Source organism: Choloepus didactylus, chromosome 2 (assembly GCF_015220235.1).
Source record: "Choloepus didactylus isolate mChoDid1 chromosome 2, mChoDid1.pri, whole genome shotgun sequence".
NCBI lineage: Eukaryota > Metazoa > Chordata > Mammalia > Pilosa > Megalonychidae > Choloepus > Choloepus didactylus.
The window spans coordinates 131,089,638-131,109,295 of NC_051308.1; the positions used below are offsets into that span (position 1 = coordinate 131,089,638).

The following is a 19,658-nucleotide window of genomic DNA, read 5'->3' on the forward strand; positions in this document are numbered from 1 at the left end:
AGCCCAACCAGCCATTTTCCCAGGCTGGGCTAGGCTGGGCTGGAGCAGGGACCGAAGCCAGGTCTGTGGTTTGCTGATTCCTGCCTGCTTGCCTATTAAACAGATATGCAGATGAATGTGTTTAGAGCAGCAATAACGCAGGAAGTTTTGGTAACAAGACTGAAACCTGGAGAGAACCTTCCTTCTCTGCGGATCCTGGAAAAAGTTTTCTGAGCTGGGGCTTGCCCAATAGCGGCTGCCCGCCTGCCCCCAATTTTTGCCCCCACACCCCAAGAACAACTTTTCCCGTGACTCACACGTGGCAGCTTGTGTGCTCCTTTTATTATTAAATATATAAGCAGCTTCCTATTTTTTAAATAGATATTTAAATGACTTTATATAAAATAATTCACCACTTCCAAGTATAAAAACGAAATCTCACAGTGCGTGAGCCAATGTTCCTTCTCGGCTTTCTCAGAGAAAAGGAGGGGTTATGTGAGGCAGCGGGAGGCGGGAGACACCCAGAAAGACGCTCTGGGGCCCCTCCTGCTCCTCCTGTGTCACCAATTGCTTGCTGCAATGGGTTGGATTTGCTTTGCTGACTTTTAAAATACTGTATGCATAAGGGGGTAAATACCTTTTTTTCTGTCTTTTTTTTGTCCCCCTTCCAAGCTTCCATTTTTAAATACATATTTTCTAGCATCAAATATAGAGTCTATGACTAGAAGAATGAGTCCCCAGTGAAAGTTCTCCGCTGCCCTGTCCTTAGCCGTCACCATCGGGGCAGGGAGGCGGGTGCCAGCGGACCATCACTTTCTGGGGTGGCAAGGGAAGGCCCTGGGCCCCAGTTCAGTAGTGGGGCAAAACAGGGTCTCTCAGTAGGGGGCAGCAGCAGAGCAGGGACACAGCAGCACAAAAGGACCAAGGGGCAGTCAACAGCCCTGTCACCTGGGGCCCCCGGTCTCAGAGCCTCAGCCATGGGCTGGGTCCAGGGGGCTGAGGCCTTCAGAGGCAGTGATGGAAGTAGGTGCTTACCCTGATGTCATGCATGCCCCAATGCTGTGCTGGTCAGAGAGGAGGTGGTAGTGGGAGGGGTGTGTGAAAGCTGGAGGGTGTCCACTGCCTACTGGGGTCAGGAAGAAAGGTGAGAAGAGGATGGGAGCAGCTGCCAAGGCAGCTGGGGGACAGCCCTGCCCCAGGGTTACTGACAGAGACCACTTGCTCAGCCCCAGGTGCTTGCCAGCAGCAGCTTTAGGGCTGTGATTGGGGCAGAAGCCGGGTGCAGGGGCAGGAGATTGGCCTGGGGGTCGGGGGCACAGACACCTCCCCCTAACCTTAGGGGTGAGTCCATATTTTCAAAGACCCATTTTGAGTCAGTGCTCCACCCTGCAGCCCCTCTCTCCATCTCTCTGCCCCTCCCTCCCTTTCCCGCTCCCACTAGTCACTTCCCTCTTGGGAATGTCAAAGTGCAAGATGCAGAAACCTGGGCGAACAAACGCAGCCTAAAGACCAGCTCTGGCTGGTGGCCTGGGCAAGTTCTCCCACCCAGCTCCACCCTAGGGCGTCATCGGCCGGGCCAGGGGAAGGTCAGGGCTCCAGGGACTCCCTCAGTCGACAGGCAAGGCCGGCTCAGGCACTCAGTGCAGGAAACTGGGGAGAGGCTGGAGGGGAGGGAGGACGGACAGACGTTTGCACACGGGGACAGATGGGGCAGGCTGTACAGCAGGCAGGTTCAGTGTTCACAGTGCAATGGTTTCCTTCATGAGGGCAGCCTCTGCACAGCCTCCCGGAGAAGCTCTGGCCGGTGCTGGGGGTGGGGTGGGGGACAAGGGGGCTGGGGCCAGAGCTTGGTCCTCCCCTCGGCCTCAGAGCCAGGCCGGGTAGTTCCTGAGGGCAGGGTTGGCCTCCCCTCCCCGCCTGGCCTGGGGCGAGTGGAGGGTGTAACTGCTCCGTGCACACGGTGCACACGAGGCCTCCTCTTCCAGTCTCTGGGCTACGTGCCTTTACGGGAAATGCAGCCGACGCTGTCCTGCCCTGCCAATATCGTAATCCTCGCTCCGGGGACAAGTCCCTGCTTGTCAATGTTGGGATCCCTCAGCACCAGGCAGGTCCTCTGTGCACCAGGGCTCTTCCATTCCTCGGCACCCCCGCCCTGCTCTTCCACATCCCACAGGCCTCTGGGTTCTTGGCCCAGGAGTCAGCTTGGAGGGGAGTGTGGGGAGGGTACAGCCCTGAGGGGTAGAAGGTCCTGAGCCGGGCTTGCCAACCTTCCTCCAGTGGATGGGAGCCTCCAGGGCCTACAATAAATATCGGTAGCTTGGGAAGCATCCTCTGGCCCTCTCTCGGTTGGTCAAAGGCTAGAGGGTGGCAGGCAAAGGGACCCAGCCTGGCTGCCCTGTTCCAGTCCCGGCAGGCAGGTGCTGTCGTGGTGGGCCGGCCACCGTCCCAGGAGAATGGCCAGGGAGGGGTGGTGGTGGACGCCCCGATAACTTCTCCTCCCGTGGAGGGACTGTCCTGTGCGCCCAGCTGTAGGGGAGAGAAAGGAAAGCTGGTCAGCTGAGTGGGCGTGGAGGGAGGGGTCACTGAGGACACGGGTGGGGGAGGCGCGGCGTTCCTGTGGGCTGTTGGTGATGCTACAGGCAAGACTTCCTCCTGTCTTTCCCCCACTGCCTCGCCACCCCAGACACCACAGAGGGACCAGGCGGACTTCCCTGGCAATAGCCCAAGCCTCTGGCCAGACTGGCTTCACCTCCTCCATCCTTCGGGGAACCAGGAATCACAGGGGGGCAGTAACGGAGCCTGGTAGAGGTTTGAGCCAGGGCCAGGGAAGGAGGGGTCAGTGCTCAAGCAGAAGGGTCCGACAGGGAGGGAAGGGGATACCCAGAGGTCCTTTGAGCCCTCCTCAGGCAAGACCATTTCACTGCCCTGGGTCCAGTGAACCCAAGGGTGATTCCTGCTAACTCTAGTAAAGAAGAGGAACTTGATCATTTCTTCCTCCAAGCTGTTCATTAGAGATGGTCATCACAGATGATAATTGAGACAATAGGGCAGAGGTAACCAAAGAGGAAGAACTTGGGCCAGAGCGGAGAAGTTTAGAGGCAGGACAGGGACAAAGAAACTCCCACCATGCCACTTGGCACGCTAACCCCTAAGCACCCCAGCCTCCTCCAGGATGGGCCTCCCCCATCATCCCTGGGAGTCAGGGCCCTGGCCTCCCCTGACCCTACCCCCATCTTGTCCCCTTGCCCAGCTTCCTCAGAACGCTTTGTTCCCAGAGTAGAAATCCCCTGGACTCCAGCCAACAGCTTGACTTTTGACCCCGTGTGGAGCCGCCCTCCCTGACCATCCATAGGCCTTACTGGCCAAGCCCATGATGGTTAAGGAGGAAAGACGGGACCAGAGCCTGTGGCCTCCAGCCCATTCCCATGCTCTGGAGAGGGGAGGAGGAGAACCATAATCTGGACATGAGCCAGGCAGGGGACCCGCAGGCCACAGGCCCTGCTGGGGGCCCAGGAGGAAAGCAAGACCAGTGGGGCAAGCTCAGGCCTGCTTCCCCATCTCCCGGTTCCCTGTGGTTGTGGTGCTTGTGTTGGCGTTTTCTTGCTGTGGTTCAGGGTCCCTCTGTCTTTCTGCCTCTGTGTGTCTCTCTCTCATCTCTCTCATTATAGCTGTCAGTCTGGGGCTGGCATTGAATCTCCCTGAGGCTCCTGGGAGCAGTCAGTTTGGAGACTGTCTGGAGACAGGACCTACTGGTCTAGACAGGGGTCTGGAGGTGGCCCCTGCCCTGGGGTCCCTCTCTAACTGAAATTTTGAGGACAGAAAAGGGAAAGCTTGTGAAAGGCCTGAGAATAGGCGGTGGTGGGGAGTAAGGAGAGTGGGGATGTAGGGGGGATGGGGCAGAGGGCCAAGTCCAAGGGGGATGCTGGTGGCCAGTGGACACGGTGGCATAGTTCTGAACCATGACATCCCAGGGATCTTTGTCCACCCTCTGCTCACCAGGCCTGAGGGGGCCTGAGTCGTTCTCACAGCCTTGCCAGTGACCCAGCTGACTCCCTTAGCCCACCCTACTGACAAGGTGCATCCCAGGATTCCAAATGTGTTATTTCTTGTTCTTTTCTAAATAGGCTCCCCTGGTTTTAAGCATTTGCCAGATCCCCTGTCTCTCCAGGAGTGGCCCAGGCCTGTTGCTGTACAGACGGGAAGGCTTGCATTTGGCACAGAGTGTGATTGGAAACTTGAATGGGTCACCCCAGCTAGTCAGCCAGCCAGCCACTCAGCTGATCAGCTCACCCACCAACAAGCTAGTCAAGTAGGCAGTTACCAGCTGGTCAGTTGGTTAGTCAGAGTCATCTAGCCAGTAGTCAATTAGTCAGAATCAGTTAGCTGATTAGTTGGTCAGCCAGAAGGCTGCTCAGTTGGAGTTGGAAAGGGTAGGTCAGTCAGCCAGTCAGTTCTGAAGCTACCCAGTCCACATTTATCGAGTTCTTGGCAAGTGTGGAGAAGCCCTCTCTGTACTAGAATCTGGCTTAGAAGAACAAATACAAAAAATGTTGAAGACACAGTCCCTGCCCTCAAGGAGCTTACAACCTTCTTAAGGGTGCAGAATGTACATTTACACATAAGATAGTATTTTAAAACTTGGAAAAACAACATCCAAATAAGTGCAAATTGATATACTATTAACCAAATTCAAAAGAGCAGAAAGGGTATGAATTAAAGGAGTCACTGTGAGGTAGTGGGGCAGTCAGAAAGGCTTCCTGAAGGGCTGCTGGTGGGCCTAAGGGAAGGAAGGGAAGAGGGCACAGGACATGAGGGTTGGGGGGTAACGTGGAGAAAAGAAGAAGGGTCACATCTTTATGAAGTGCCAGGACAACAGAAGGCAGTCTGCAATGTGCAGGAGACACAGTTGGCAGGGCTATGAAGATGACAGAATTGAATTTAAAACAATTTCAGTAGGCTCAGGCGATGGGCAGAAACCAACAAGGTGGTTGTAACAAAGGTGAATATAAACTCCTGCACTTTGTCTTAAAAAAAATTAAATTGTCCAAGTATAGGGCACAGAAGGCCCATCCAGCTTAACAGGATGATGGGACATGGAAAGAGGGGTTTTAATAGACTACAAGTGCAACATATGACAACAGTGTGATGTGGTTAGGAAAACTAATGCAAGCTTGTATTTGTAGGAATAGAAGAACCCCGTCCAGATCAAGGTAGGTAACAGTCCCACTGTACTCGAGCTGGTCAGATAACATCCGGAGTACTGGGTCCAGTGCTGGGCACCACATTTTCAGAGGGACATTGACAAACAAGTGTGTCCAAAGGAGGGCAACCAGGACGGTGAGGGGTCTGAAAACCATATCACATAAGGAATGTTTGAGGGACTTGGCCATGCTCAGCTTAGAGAATTCTTACAGGGGGCAGGGTTAACTGACTTTAAATGTTCACAGGCCCTCATGAGGATGGGAAGGAGGATCAGCTGGAGGGAGGGGGCAGGCAAGCCTGTTTTGCCAAGCATGAGGAAGGACTTTCTCACGGTGCTATTAGGAGATGGCAAGAGGGCTGTGGCTAGGCAGGGAGCACGTCTGGAACTGGGAGTGTGTGAGATGGAATCTGGCTGATTCCCTGTTGGATAGTATTTTAAGGGAGGCCCATGTGGGGTGTGATGCCAGGCCAAATGAGCCCTTCCAAGACTTAAGGTTCTATGGCTCCATGATTCGAAGGGCAGGGAGATAGAAATGACAGTGCCTGGGGAGGAGGACCAAATAGGGGAGCAAGGAGAGGGGAAGCTGGTGAGAGGGGCTTGGAAGCCAAGCTGAGAATGTAGGGTTTGAAGTGGCTGGCAAGGTGGAGCTACTGAAAATGCCCCAGCAGGCTAAAGACCTTACAAATGTCACATTTCAGGAAGAGGATTTGGGTTGTTCTGGTATTGAAGGTGGCAGCAAAACTAGAAGGCTGGTGCAGAAATGCATTAAGAGGTAATAGTGCCGACCCCAGATGAGGTGGAGGGAAGGGGGAGACCAGAGGGCCTGGCAAGGAGAGGGCTGACCTGATGTAGGATGGGAAAGGGAGCAGGAGAGAGGGAGGGAGTCACGTGTATGGGCCTTGGGGAAGCTGGCGGTGTCAGCGACAGGTTAGAGTGACTGGAAAGGGTGTAGCTCGTTTTAAGGGGTGGAGGGAGATCAAAATCAGAATCTTACCTTAGAATTCCCTCTACACTGGCAGTTCCACTTGTGTATCCTCCTCCTGGGTCAGGGGGCTGCAGGCAGAGCACAGGGCTGGCATAAAACTTCGGCAGGGGCTGGGGAGTGAGGGGACCCCCTAAATTTACCCTCCAAGTCTCCTGCACATGTTCTCTAACCTTCTCAGAAGACCCAAGACTGCCTAATACTGGGAAGAAACCAAGAAAAAGCCCAGACATTTAGGAAAGAAGAGAGGCCGGGCTCTTTCTCCTGTCCCTCCAACCTCTTCTGCACCTCTAATTCCTCAGTGCAATTGGGAGAAGGATCACGCCTCCCAGAGCCCCACCCCAGGGTGCACCTCACCTGCCCTCAGGCTGTTCCATGGGAGAATCCACTGTCTGGTGCTCTCGATGGCTCTGGGGACAGGAAAGAGCAGGTTCACTGAGAAGCTGGGGGAAGGGGCCCCATTCCCGAGCAGTTGATGAGGGAGTGGCAAGAGTCCCCCACCCCAATCCCAGCTACCCAGAGTGGGGTTCAGCCAGAGGGCCAGGAAGATTCGTGGGGCCTCTGCTGACAAGCCTCAGACACCCCCTTCCCTTCTCCCCATGCAGCTGTCTCCTACAGGTCCTTATGCTTCAGGACTCTGCGGAGCTCCGCAGGAAAGGCCTCTGCCCTGTCATGCTCTTGCACAGCCTCTCTTTTCTCCTTCATCGGCCCTCCTGTCTGGATTCTCACCCTGCTCTTGTCCCAAGAACATTCTCTCCCATTTCTTTTACTCCAGCCCGTTCCCATTGACATTAGAGCCAGCCTGAGCCTTCTCCATTCTTGAAGGACCCTCCACTTCAAGCTGTCTCTCTCTCTCAGTGTTGGAAGAACCAGGCGCTCCCCGAGGCTGGGCTCTGACCCTGCGCGTCCACCCAGGCCCAGCCCCTGCCCCCAAGAGCTGCCCTCCTCTCCCTCGCTGGATTCTTCTTACCCGCCACCTCCGCCTGTAGAATAGGAGGCCGCCAACCGCCAGCAAGACCAGGATGATGCTGGGCACCAGCAGGCGGAAGACAAATCCGGGGAGCTGGGGCTCAGAGGGTCCCACGTGCTGCCTCTCATGGCCTGTGTCAGTCAAAGGAACGGAGTTAAAACGGGCCTGCGGCCTGTCCGCCCCCTCACTTGCTCGTCCTCCTTTCGGCTCTGTCGGGCTCCTGCGATCCCTGGTGCTCCTCTTGGTCTCCAGCTCCCCGAGGGGCAGCACGTTGCCCCAGGAGTGCCTTCTGGGAAGCCTTCGCTGAGTGGAGCGGGTGGGGGCACTGCTGGGGCCTTGCCAGTGCACGGATGGGGACCTGAGAGAGGCTGGGTCCTGAGGGTCTCCGGGCAGGGCAGAGAAACCGGTGGTGTGACTCCGGGCCAGGCCAGTGGGCCTGTTGGGGCCTTCACCAGGTGAGGAGGAACCAGTTCCACGTGCTGGCGGCTGGCCTTTTGCTGATCCAGATTGTGGAGAAGGTGCCAAGAGTAGCGCACTGCTGGGTCCGGCGGTCTGTGCCTGGATGCTGCCGTCTCCCAGCCCGGAGGGGGACACCTCTGTCCCTTGGGGCACAGGACTCTCACTAGCCTCTCCAGAGGCCTCTTCTAGGGCCCAGTTAGTACCCAACACGGAATCAAGAACATCCTCCACGTCAGGGGTGGGCACCCTGACCGAGAGGTGGGGCCGAGGTGGAGCGGCGGCGGGGCTGGCCTCTGTGCCCGGCTTCTCCGGCGGCTCAAAGCTCTGGCAGGTGCTCCTGGGCGGTCGCTGCTTGGCACTGCGTGGGTCCACTGTGCGAAGGGGCTGCTCCCTGGTCAAGAGGGGGCCGCCCTCTGTCCCTGCGGAGTCAGCCTGGGTCAAGCCAGCCATAGGGGCTGTGGAGGGGGCGAGGGGCTGGTGAGGGGATACAGAAGCCAGCTCACTGCTAGGGGTGGTTTTGGGGTACAGGCAGTTGCAATCAGGCTTGGTCACCACATCTGAAAGAACCATAGAGAGAGGAAAAGAGAAAGATGGGGAGGAGATAGAGTCACCAGCCTCCAGCACAGCTTTCCCAGAGGGGGTCAAGAGGGGGAAATGGGTCTGGGGTTCCCCTCCTCCCCTAACCCAGCCCTGGGGCTGAGGAGAGGATGGGACTGGGCGTGGGTGGGATGAGGAATGCTCATGGCACAGGCTTTGGGCAAGGGGGGTGCAAACGGCAGTCTCGGGGCAGAGAGCAGAGTGGGGCTTGGATGCACAGGATGGAGGTCAGGGCCAGGGAAGACAACAGAGAACAGCTGTACAAGGATCCCAGCCAGCCAGATGCCAAACCAGGGGTGAGCAGCAGCCAGGCCAGGAGGTTGAGAAGTGGCTTCCATGTCACCAACACGAGACACCCTCAAGCCCCAAAGGCACTGTGTCAGTCGGAAAGCAGGGAGATAGGATCATGCACAGCCAGGGGTCACACAGCCAGAGACCACACAAGCCACAGCCATAGGTGGGAAGAGGCTGAGGCACGGAACATGGCCACAGCCTGAGGCCTTGGCATGGAAGCAACGAGAATGGACTTGGCCACTGGCAGGTTGCAGGGCCTCAGCTCCTGCCACAGGGAGCAAGGATGTAGGAGGGCACATGTGGCACAGGATGCAGAGACAGGAACACGCAGGGCACACATGTATGCAGCTGGGCCAGCACTGGGCGAGTTTGAATGATGCTCAGACTTCAAATCCAGCCTTGTCCCTTGAGGGGACACTCAAGGCATCCTGGGGACTTCTGAAGCCAGGGTGTCCTGGTGATTCACAGCAGGGTTCCTGGAGCAAGGGCCCTGACTCCTAGATGGGGTCTCTGCTCTCTCCATGGAAGCCCCAGAGGTCCAGCTGGCCTGCAGAGCCCGTGGGGAAAGCCTCCATGCCTACAGGCCCCTTTTCCATTCCCTGATCTCACGGCCACCAGCGTGATCCTTCTTGATGCCTTGACATGCAGACATACATGGGTGTGCATGCAGACATGTCAGAAAAGACATGTGCCTAGGGATGCCCAGAGGAACCTGAAGCCACATGAAAGGAGCACATCTGCACACACAGGAGCACGAGCAGCAGCCGAGCTGCATCCCTGGGGGTCCCTCAAGCCCCACATCTCACCTCTGGGCCCCTCCTGTCCCTAACATCCTTCCTTCCCCACCCACTTGCTGGCCCCTCTGGCACTTACCTTGGCTGGAGCATTTAGCAAAGCTGTCATTGCAGTTCTTGCTGAAAAGTTTCCAGTCCTTTTTTAGGAGATTCCTTGTCTCATTAAAGACATTCTTGACCTTCTCCAGCAACTGGAGGGGTGTCTCATAGAAGATGCGGACACAGGACTGGAAGGAGAACAGGGGCCCCCTTTGGTGAGCATGACCCTTGTCATCAGGTCCCCACCTCTTTTGTTAAACTCCCTCAGCCTTTCTCCCACCTGTCTTCTTTTTCCCTTCATTTCCTCCTTCCTCTCTCCCCTGTTGTGCAGCAGAATCATTGGATGTGTCATTTATTTATAGATCTGTGCAATACATATTCATGTGTCAGGCATATGTAATTACCCAGGAATTGTGCAATGGACAAGAGAGCCAATTGAGTCCAGCAAGGACACTGGCATTAAACAAGTCATTACAAGTGTGAGGACTCCTATGAAGAGGTACTGAGTGCTCTGAGGGTGTTTAGCAAGGGGAACTAAATGAGACTGAGGGTTCAAGGAGAATTTCCCCAAGGAACTGACTAAAAGATGAGCAGGAGCTAACCCAAAAGGGGACGGGCATGGAGAGAGCTGTCCAGGCAGCGGGAACAGACTGTGCAAAGGTCCTGAGGCAGGAAAGGCTAGAGTGGTTGCAATGCCATCATCTAGGGTGCAAGTGGTAAGAGACGTACCTGGAGAGAAGTCAGCCAGGGCCTCACTGGCCATATCAAGAATCTTTAACCTTATCCCAGTAAAGGACAAACATCTGAAAAGTTTTTAGGGAGGTGAGTGGTGGGATGATAGGGTTTGGGTTTTAGAAAGATCATGCTGCTGTGGTGTGGAGAATGGAATGGAGAAGGCCACAGGGGATGTGGGTCCTTCTCTGGCATTGATGTGCCTTGGAGGGAGGGCTGAGGGCGTTCAGCCCCAGGTGGCTTCTGTGTCTGCTGAGCTGCTCTCTTCTCTTCTGCCTGTGGGACCCGGGCTCCCCCACACTCGGAGCCCTGAGAAGCCTTGCACACCCCTGGTTTTCCTCCCACCTCTTAGGCTGCTCCTTCTTGGTCTCCTTACCAGGCTCTCCCTCTGCCACCTGACTTTTAAAGGCTGGGGTGCCTCAGGGTTGATCCTGAGGCTTCATTGACAGCCTACTTGCTCAAAGCTCCTAAATGCCCAGCTTTTCCTTAAACTGAAGTGCACAGGGAAGAGCTCTGGGCTAGGCAGTGAAGGCATCTCTGTATCCCCATGGCCTGTGTACTTTGGGCCTTTATTAAGAGTTCCTAGATTAATGAATGAATAAATGTATGAGTGAGAAGACTGGGGCTCAGCTCCATCACTCACCCGCTGTGTGACACTGGCCCGAGGAATTATCCATTACCTCATCTGTAAAGCCAAGACAACATCCCTGCCAGCCTCTCCCCCAGGCTGGCCTAAGAAAGGTAAGCTGGCTGGCTTTCTCCTCTCTACAGAAACCTCTCTCTCCCTCACACTTCACCTCTGCACTGCACAGAGAAAATGGGAATCATCAGCAAGTCCCCTCTGGCAAAACAGCTGATCCGCCTTCCCTCCCCAGGAGCTCTGAGTCCCTCCCGTGCTATCTTTTTAGGAAACTCTCACTGTGGGCTCCTGGCTCCTCTAGCTCCAATGCTCCGTCCCTTCTGGAATCTGCTCCTCTGCATTCAAATCCATTCTAGCCCAGTGCATACCCCAGTGGGGTCTGAAGACCTCTTAGAATCATGGACAGGGTGGCCTATTAAAATGCAGAGTCCTGGGCCCACTCTCAGACCCAGTGAATCAAAATTTCTGGGTGTGGGTCCTGGGAACCTGCATTTTAAACAAGCTCCCCAAATGATTTTATGAACCTTAAAGTTGGAAAACCACAAATTTAAAATTTTAATGCAATACCCCCTTATTAAAAAAAAAAAAAAATCATAGGTAGGAAACTCAACCGCATATGCTCTCCAACTGTTTCTCTTTTTCTGTCCCATTTTGGAGCAAGTCCCTCCATGGTGTTGCGTCCACTTCCCCCCTCTCTCTCTATTCATGGTGTCTCCAACAGTGACCTCTACGTTGCCAAATCCAACGGACACTTTGTGGCCATTATCTTGCTTGACTTCTCAATGCCATTTGACAACGCTGGCTACTGTGTCCTTTCTGAAGCACTCTCTTTCTTGGGTCCAGGGACACCACCCTCTCCTGGTTCTCCTCCCACCCCTCAGGCTGCTCCTTCTCGGTCTGCTTGCCAGGACTCCCCTCCTCTGCCCATCTCCTAAAGCCTGGAGTTCCTCTGAGTTCAGGCTGAGCCTGTCTCCCTTCTCACAGCGGGCAGTGCTCTACAGCCCCAGGACTTCAGTGGAGACCCACATGCTGATACCTCTTCTATCTTCACCAGCCAGACTCAAGACCTGTACCTCCAGCTGCCTGCTAGGCATCTTCCACTCAGCCATTTCATAAACATCTGAAGTTTAATGTGCCAAAACTGAACTCCACCTCTTTCCCCAAACCTGCTCTACCCTCTGCTCCTCCCCGTTTCAGCATCATTGAAACATCCAGTGCTGAAGGCAAAAACCTGGGACTCATCGTTGATCCTCCCCTCCCCTCTGCTTCTTATGTCCCCTGCATTTTCCAAGTCCTGTTGACTTTATTCTGCCTCCAAAATCTGTCAGAACACAGCTGCTTGCCCCCACTTTCACCATAGCACCCTAGTCAAAGCCACCAATATCTCTGTCCTGAATGCCCCCAGTAACCTCCTGCTGGTCTCCCTGCCTCCACTCCTGTTCCCTCCAGTCCACAGTCCACATGGCAAGCATGATGGTCTTACCATCAGGTCTCTGATGGTTTCCCTCGTACTTAGGACAAAATTCCATTTTTAAGACCCCAGATGATTCCACTCCTGCCTCCTCTGCAGCCTCCCTCTTACCTCCCATGCCCCGGCCTTGCTTCCTACTCTTGGGGTTCCTGAATGTGCAAGTTCCTGTTCTCCTTAGGGCTTTGAGCTTAGATAGCAACCCCTGTTCTGGAATGCTCTTATGATGCTCATTGCTTTCTGAGTCTTACTCATCTTTGGATCTCAAATTAAAATGTTCTTGGAAGCGTTCCCTGGCTCTTCTTCCCCACTCCATTTAAATTAGAGGCCCCTGTTTTCTCTCTTTCAGACCCCATGGATGTTCTTGTTCATGGCAAGAACCATGTATTTCTTGCTCACGATGACACTGACAAGGCCTAGCTCTGTGCCTCCTGCACAGGAAGTCCCCAGTAAAGGTTTGTGGAATGAATGAATGAATGAATGAATGAGTGATGACATGAGATGAGGCAAGTGAATGTACTCTGCATTGGGGGAAGGGCTGGTAAAGGCAAAAGCCAGTGGCCAGAGGCCTTGGGCAGCTTATGGTGCCACCACTGCTTGCAGCCCCCACAGCCTCCCACTGCCGCTCCTCTAGGACCCTCCTACCTTGTTCTTATCCTGGTCTTCATGAGCCTTGGTGACACAGCCCTTCAGCTGCCAAGAGAGTTCTTGCAGCTTCACGATGGCCATGGCATTGGGAGTGTTGTCTTTGAAACGCAAGGTGTACTCCATTAAGTCTTGCATCAGGAGAAATGCCTTCTTTAGGTAGCACACAGGATCGCTCTGAAAAATGGGAACCTGGGGCTTATGGCCTGACTGGTGCTGGCTGGGGACCTAGGCTCTGTGCCAGATGCGCCCCATGCCAGGCAGATGGAGGACTGCAGCCTGCCCTGTCCCTACCCCTCGGCAGAAGGATCATGCCACTCCACTACTAAGGGAAATACTGCACTCAGGGGGTCTTCCAACCTCTCTTTGCGATCTGCCACTCTTGGGGGTTAGGTAGAAGAAAGGAAATGGGGATTCTGATCAGACAGACCTTTGGATTTCTGGAAGATGGGGCTTTAATCAGGGAGTATAGGGAGGGTGGGATCTGGTGAACCTCTCTCCCTCTCTCTCCCTCTCAGCTTGGTTTCACAGGTCTTTTACCAGCTTTAATCCTCCAGCCCATAGGGGTACTGGGAGCCACGTCATGGTCCAAAGAATAACCTCAGTATTTCATTCATTCATTCACTCACTCACTCACTCATGCCTTTAATAAGCATTTACTAGGAACCTATTGGACCAGGTGCTAGGGTTAAAGAGCTAACACAGATGGGAGTCTCTGTCTTTAAGGAAACCACCATGTCTTCAGGAAGACAAACAAAATCACAAATAATGGCAAAGCAAAGGTCTCGGTTCTATTAGAGGTGTGTGTGGGCCAGGTGCGTGAGAGCTCAGAGATCAGAGCGACTTCCCAGCATCATGTTAGAGGTTACTGATGAGGCACAAAGATGGGTAGACGTGGAATGAGGACTGAGGTGGGGGCGTTACAGGTATCACGAGCACTTGTGCAAAGATTTGGAGGCAGGAGGGAGCAGGGGATGGAGGACAGTGAGCAGACTGGAGTTTGTAAGTGCCAGGCTAAGCAACCTGGGCTTTCTCCTGGGGTGATGGGGGTCCCTGACAGGTTTTGGGGAGGAAAGTGGAGGCAACAGGTTGGGGTTTCAGAAAGCTCCCCCTAGCAGAGGTATGAAGGGTGCATTGGAAGCAGGGAAGCCAGTTAGAAGGCTCCTGAAATGGATCAGGAGGGCCAGAACTCAGAACTGCTAGGGAGGCAGAACCAGCTGCACTTTGTGGCTGGTTGGGTGTGGGGTGGGATGAAGGGCTTGACTGACTTCCTGGCTGCTGATCTACCCGGTGGATGCAGGTGACACCCTTAAGCAAAGCACATGACCTGGAAGAAGTATTGGTTTGCCTTAGGCCATACAGCCAGCCTGCCAGGGCTCAACTTAGGTCTCTACCATTTACTAGCCATACTCCCTTAACCTCCCTGAGGATAATAAGCAGCATTAGTGTCCTACATAGTGGTACTGGCTGGATTAAATCTGAAGAGTCCCTGGCACATAGTAAGTAGTTGATATGTGTCAGGCCAGAAGAGAGCAGGAAGAGTCTTGAACCCTGAATCCTGCCCAGCCCTGGACTCTGACACCCCAGACTTGAGCACCCAGGGATCCTCACACCCCTACCCTGCCCAGGTCTAGGGTTTCTGCCACCTTCTTGCCTCCTCATCTCCCCTACCTAGAGGCCTATATAGCCTGGCACGTGGACCTTATAAACAGCCATCACTCACCAACTGCTCCCGGTCTACAAACTGAATGGCAATTTGGCACGAAGTCTCCATCTGACTGTCAATCTGTAAGAGAGAGCAGACCAGTGGTGGCCGGGTGTCTGCGGCTCGACTAAGCCTGCCTCAGAAAGGGGACTGTGGTTTCCCGGTGGATCAGGGTTTGAACCTCATCCATTTCTCCCCAACCACACCTGGAAAGATAGAGCCAAGGCTAGAATAAGATCCGTGCATGCCTTCCACTTGCCCGGGGGAGGGCTGTGGAAGAAAAGAAGTCTCTTCTTTCTGCCTCCCACCCCATGAAACCTGACAAGTGCCTGTTCATTGTAAGGAAGAACTACCTAATGGAGGATATAGACATAATCTCCACCAGTAGGTGGTGAGCTCCCTGTCATGGCAGAAATTCGAGCAGAGGCTGGTCAAGCTCTGAGGATTCAGCGGCTAGATGCCCTAAAGTTCCTGTTAGCTCTCCAGAGCAACGGTTCTGTGATTCTAAGCCTCAGTAGCTCTTGGTCCGGCTTGGGTTGCTGCAGCTGCTACATGCAGGAGGAGTGGTGGAGGGGCCAGAGGGATGGCAGGCCCAGCACATAATCCCCAAGTGAGGGCCCTGGAGCTGGCCTTAGCTAGTGGTGCCCCATCCTGCCCGGTTGGCCAGAGGGATGTAAGTTCCCATCTGATCAGGAGCAGCCACAAATAGCAACATGATTCTGGACCTGGCTGGACCATGTTTGGAATGATTCTGTAGGCCCCAGTAGAATGGGGCACAGACTCCTTCATGGCCTGGATGAGCAGGCCATCCCAGCTCCAGAGCTCAGGCAAGAGCCAGGGAAGTGAGAGCGGAGGGCTAGGAGTCAGGTGGGAGCCTCCTTTCCAAATCTGATTGGGGCCAGGCTGATGCCACAATTGGGAACCCAGGAGCCAGAGGCAACATCTGGCCACAGCAGGCATTGGGCAGGTTCCCTGGAGAAGGCTCTCCACAGAGTGAAAGCAAGTCTCAGAAGCCCTTTCCACACCCATGGTTGACATTCCTGAGCAGTCATTAACCCAGGCAACCAGTGGAAAGCCCACCCTGTCCTCCGCCTGCAGGGGAGTTAGAGAGGGCTTCAAGATTCAAGGCTCTGACCTTGAGAAGATCAGTGAGAGGAGCATCAGTGGAGCTGGGTGGGAGCTACTTGCCTGCACAGTCCTATTTCCCTGCCTGCAACTCCTCTCTTTGATCCTGCTCTCTGGCTCCTGGAAGAAGGTGGGGTAGGCATGGATGCACACTCACCAGCTTCTGCAGGAGCGCCAGGTGGCCGTCCCCAATCAGGTGGCTACAGTGGTCTGACGTATCCTTGGTAACACTCCTGCTCACCAGGAGACAGACCAGCAGCATCCGGGGGCCCAGCCATATCTGTGACAGAGAGGGTGTCATTTTCCCCCAGCTCTCACCTGCCCTCCCCCAGGATTCCTGGTGCCCTGCTGAGGGTGGAAAAACAAGGGCTTCATACCTCTGATGCTACAGGCTCTTCCCTTCACCCTGGGATGCAATGTTTCCCAAATCCAGCATTCCTAGGATTTCCTAACCACCGTGGCACAACCTTGTTCTCCCTTGGTAACAACCCCAATGCCACCTCCTCCGAGAAGCCTTCCCGGATTAATCCAGGTCAAGCCTAACTACACATTGAATGTATGGTGACATGGGTCATGTTTCTACACAGGAAACCCCTTGAAGATAGGACTTGTGCCTGCCCATTATTCTGTCCTTGCGCCTGCCCGTTATTCTGTCCTTGCAGCATCAAACACTGCGCAGCACTTTGTGAGCTGCCCTGCTCCCTTCAAGTTCACATTTCCCCTGGGCCTAGCCCTTCTTCCTACCTGATTCACACCCAGGCTTGGCTCTGCCTGGAAAAACGGGGGACCCAAACTCAGTTTCACTGACCATCCATCCCTTGCCAGAAACCTCCTGGAGACCTGGGTGTGTGTTTCAAAGGAGTCCAACCATTAATCACAGGCAGCAGTGCCAGCTCTGGGTCACTCCTGTCTGGCACCTGCCTATTGGAGCCCCATCAGGCTCTGCATCCAGCTGGCAGAGCTTTTATCATGGCAGGGAAGTTCTCTTGAGCTCTCTCCCCTATTTCAACACTCACCTGGCCCTGTAGGTGCTCACCCCCAGCATGAAGGGACTGGTTCCTGACACTCTGTCACTCCCCCTTCCTTCTTCCATCTCTTCACCAAGGTCCCCTCAGCCCTCTCCCTGACGCCAGGTCTCCCCTTCTCCAGCCAGAGGCAGAAACAGCCTTGAGCTTTCTTCCTCCAAAGCTGGCTTTCCTCCTGGGTGCTTCTGAGCCTCCTGGCGGCAAATACCCCCAGATTCAGGGAAATGTTGGCTGGATGGGGCAAGGGCTGGCACCTTCCTGGGATCTGGGTGCTGGATTCTGCCCTAGTAATCCAGATGTTGAGTCAAATACTGCAAATAATAGCGCACTGGAAAAACACAGGGAGGCTACAAAATGGCCCAAAACAACATGTTGCTTTACATATAACCAAGAGCCCAAATGCTTGCCAGCTCTTACTGGGAGGAGTTGCAGCTCTGCACGGGCTATCAGGGAGGTTGCCGGGAGGAGAGGCCTCAGTGAGGCTTTGAAGGATGGGGACAATTTGGACGGCAGAAGAGGGAGGAGGCGGCCTGGAGAGAAGAGGCATAGGATGGCCAATGTCATTCAGCACAGGGACTCTGAGGGTCCTGGCCTGACCTGAGTCAGGGGGAGTGTGGGACAGGGGATGGGCAGTCATGGTGGAGGCTTTGAATTCTATTGGGCAGTTGGCTAGGTGGACCTGGGTGGGAATGCCTGCCCAGGCCCCCAGGAACCTCAGATTCAGGACCCACTGGAGGAAACTAGCTGTGCAGAAGGTGTGACTCTGCTCCAAGCTGGATGCCACCCTGGCTTTGAGCCTCTGGTGTAAATGGTATGGAGAAAAGGGCCTCCGGGGAAGGGGATGCTCAAGAAGACAGCCTTGCCACAGAATTTCAAGATATTGATGCTTGAGGATGGCAAGGTAAGGACAAGGCTTTATAAACCTAAGAGCTGCCTGGTTTTGAACATACTTCAGGCATCTGTGTGAGCAGCATGCAGCAACCACATGGGAGGCTGACACTGAAAGTGGCCAAAGGGGTCCACCCCTGGATCTGGGGCCCCAGTTCTGTCTCTGAGGAGGATCTGAATAGGCACCCAAGGGTTAATGCTCTAGGTTGCTTCTGGCTGGGTTGGCGCTTCTCTCCCCTCCCTTCTTCCTCCCACCCACCAGCCTCTGCCTTAGCTCTGGCTGTCTCAGAAGGAATCTTTGCTGCAGGTTCTGAGAGATGCTGGGACAACTAAGCCCAGCCATCCATCCTCACCTGCCTCTCATCCTGTTCCATCATCCCCATCAGATAGGTCTCTCAAGAGACCCTGGATGACTGGGCCCTTGGCCTGCCCCTGCCTGAAACCAGCCCCTTTGTCTTTTCCCCCTTTACCTTCCTCCTTTTAGTGTCAGCTCAGCTTTCCTCCTGGTCTCACCTCCAGCCCCTTATCTTTGTGTTGTTGTCCATTGCGTTGCCCTTCCTCCTTAACAACCCTTAACTCCTCTCTCTCAGTTGAGCTCTTCTTCTCCCTCTCAAATCCACCCCCTCCCCGCAACCCTTTTGCCCCCCACCCCGCAAACATTCTTTTGCTCCTCTCCCCTTCAGGTTCCTCTTCCCATCTCCTCCAGTGCTCCTTGGAGGCAATCCCACTGGGAGACCACTTATTGTTTATTAACAATGCCACTCTGCACTTTCTAGGACTGCAGCCAGCTACTGCCCACCGTTGGGGCAGGCTGTCCCCCACACAGTCCTGAGCTGCCCCTGCCCTTCTGCAGCTCTGCAACACCAAACCCTCCTTCCACCTTCTTTAACCACCGCCAAGCCCAAAAGGAGATTTTGCAAGAAAAAGAGATTCGGTTAAGCATCAAGGCCACTCAGACTTGACCCAGCCACGCCAGTCCCGCCATCAGCTCCCGTCTATGGGCTGGAACAAGAACAGGCTTGCCTATCTCCTTTCCTCTGCCTGCAGGTTGCTCGACACAGGCCCTTACTCCAAATGGCCCCTGAACTTCCCCACCCAGAAGCCCAGCTCCGGACCGGTCCTGGAAGCATCTGTGCGGCTAAAGAGGGAGGTGCCCGGGGAGAAGTCTCCATACCCACACTGGGCGCATAGTCCCTTAAGCGGTGGCCAGTCAAAAGGAAGGGAGGCCGGTAGAGGCAGGGGCGTCCTAGCTGACACCGAGCCTGAGCTCGGGGCTTTGAACCCGTCTTTCCTGCCTGTGGGTGGCTCAGTGTTCCACTCCGTGCAATGGGGTGAGCAGCCTTCCCCTTGTCCGGGAAACGCTGCAGCCCCGGGAGCAGCTGCGGGACGGCCGCCGGCCTCCGCCCGAGCGCCCCGGGCCTCGATGCAGCTCGGCACGCAAAGGCGGGAAGGACGCCGGAGCCCGCGGCCGCGGCGGGGAAGCCTCGGCAGTCGGCGCGCCCGAGTCGTCGGTTCCGAGGGGCCGCGCTGACCTCCCGCCCGGCAGGGGCCCCGCGCCGCGGCCGCGCCGCTTACCTCCGGAGGGCAGCGCCCGGCGGCGCCCCGCGCGGTCATACGGGCAGCTGGGTCCCGGCCCGGCGCGTCGACCGCCCGCGCTCGCTCGCCGCCGCTGCAGAGTCCGCGCCCGGGCCGAGGGGCCGAGCCGCGCCGCTGTGCTGGGGGTGCTTAGAGACCTGCGGCGGCGCGGAGAACCCAGGCAAACTTTCACTTTCCCCGAGCCGAGCTTCACTGGCCAGCTCCTCGGCACAGCCTTTTAAGCTTGTGGAGCATGTGGTTTATGGGAAATCACCCTGGACATGCGCCAGACACACTCACACTCACACACACGCTCACACACACACACACACACTGACAAGCACACACACTCTCCGGAGGCCCACTGAACCGCCTCTCCACCTCCTCCCCTCCCCCAGTCCTCCGTCGTGTCTTCCCCGCTTGTCTTCCAGTCGCCCTCTGTTTTGTGTGCTCCACTCCAAAGCCTTCACGAAAATAACGCGGGCTGGCTCCACCGCCTCCCCGCCCTTCTTCCGTGCCGGCCTCTGACAGGGCCTCT

At 55.4% G+C, this 19,658-nt stretch overlaps 1 protein-coding gene across 2 annotated transcripts; it reads right to left on the reverse strand.

Moving 5' to 3' along the window:
• Positions 1-299: 299 nt before the first annotated feature.
• CSF1 (colony stimulating factor 1) lies at positions 300-19,511 on the reverse strand. Of its 2 annotated transcripts, none has more exons than XM_037826444.1 (9): positions 19,121-19,511; positions 15,790-15,912; positions 14,526-14,588; positions 12,803-12,979; positions 9,358-9,505; positions 7,135-7,265; positions 6,522-6,574; positions 6,177-6,235; positions 300-2,505 (listed from the first exon to the last, which is right to left on the reverse strand). In XM_037826444.1, the coding sequence occupies exons 1-8, from the start codon at positions 19,157-19,159 to the stop codon at positions 6,190-6,192; spliced, it is 780 nt and encodes a 259-aa protein (XP_037682372.1). In that variant the 5' UTR covers positions 19,160-19,511; the 3' UTR covers positions 300-2,505; positions 6,177-6,189. The 2 variants fall into 2 exon arrangements, with proteins under 2 accessions (XP_037682372.1, XP_037682371.1); XM_037826443.1 differs by having other exon boundaries at positions 7,135-8,150; positions 19,121-19,503.
• Positions 19,512-19,658: the final 147 nt, after the last annotated feature.

Excerpts from the sequence above, each read along its gene's own strand:
- CSF1 (XM_037826443.1), bottom strand. The coding sequence starts at position 19,159 with ATGACCGCGCGGGGCGCCGCCGGGCGCTGCCCTCCGGAG. Across the intron at positions 9,506-12,802 it reads AAGACCAGGATAAGAACAAG|TCCTGTGTCCGCATCTTCTA; the intron begins GTAGGAGGGTCC and ends TTCTCCTTCCAG. Across the intron at positions 6,236-6,521 it reads ATGGAACAGCCTGAGGGCAG|CCCCCTGACCCAGGAGGAGG; the intron begins GTGAGGTGCACC and ends CTCTGCCTGCAG.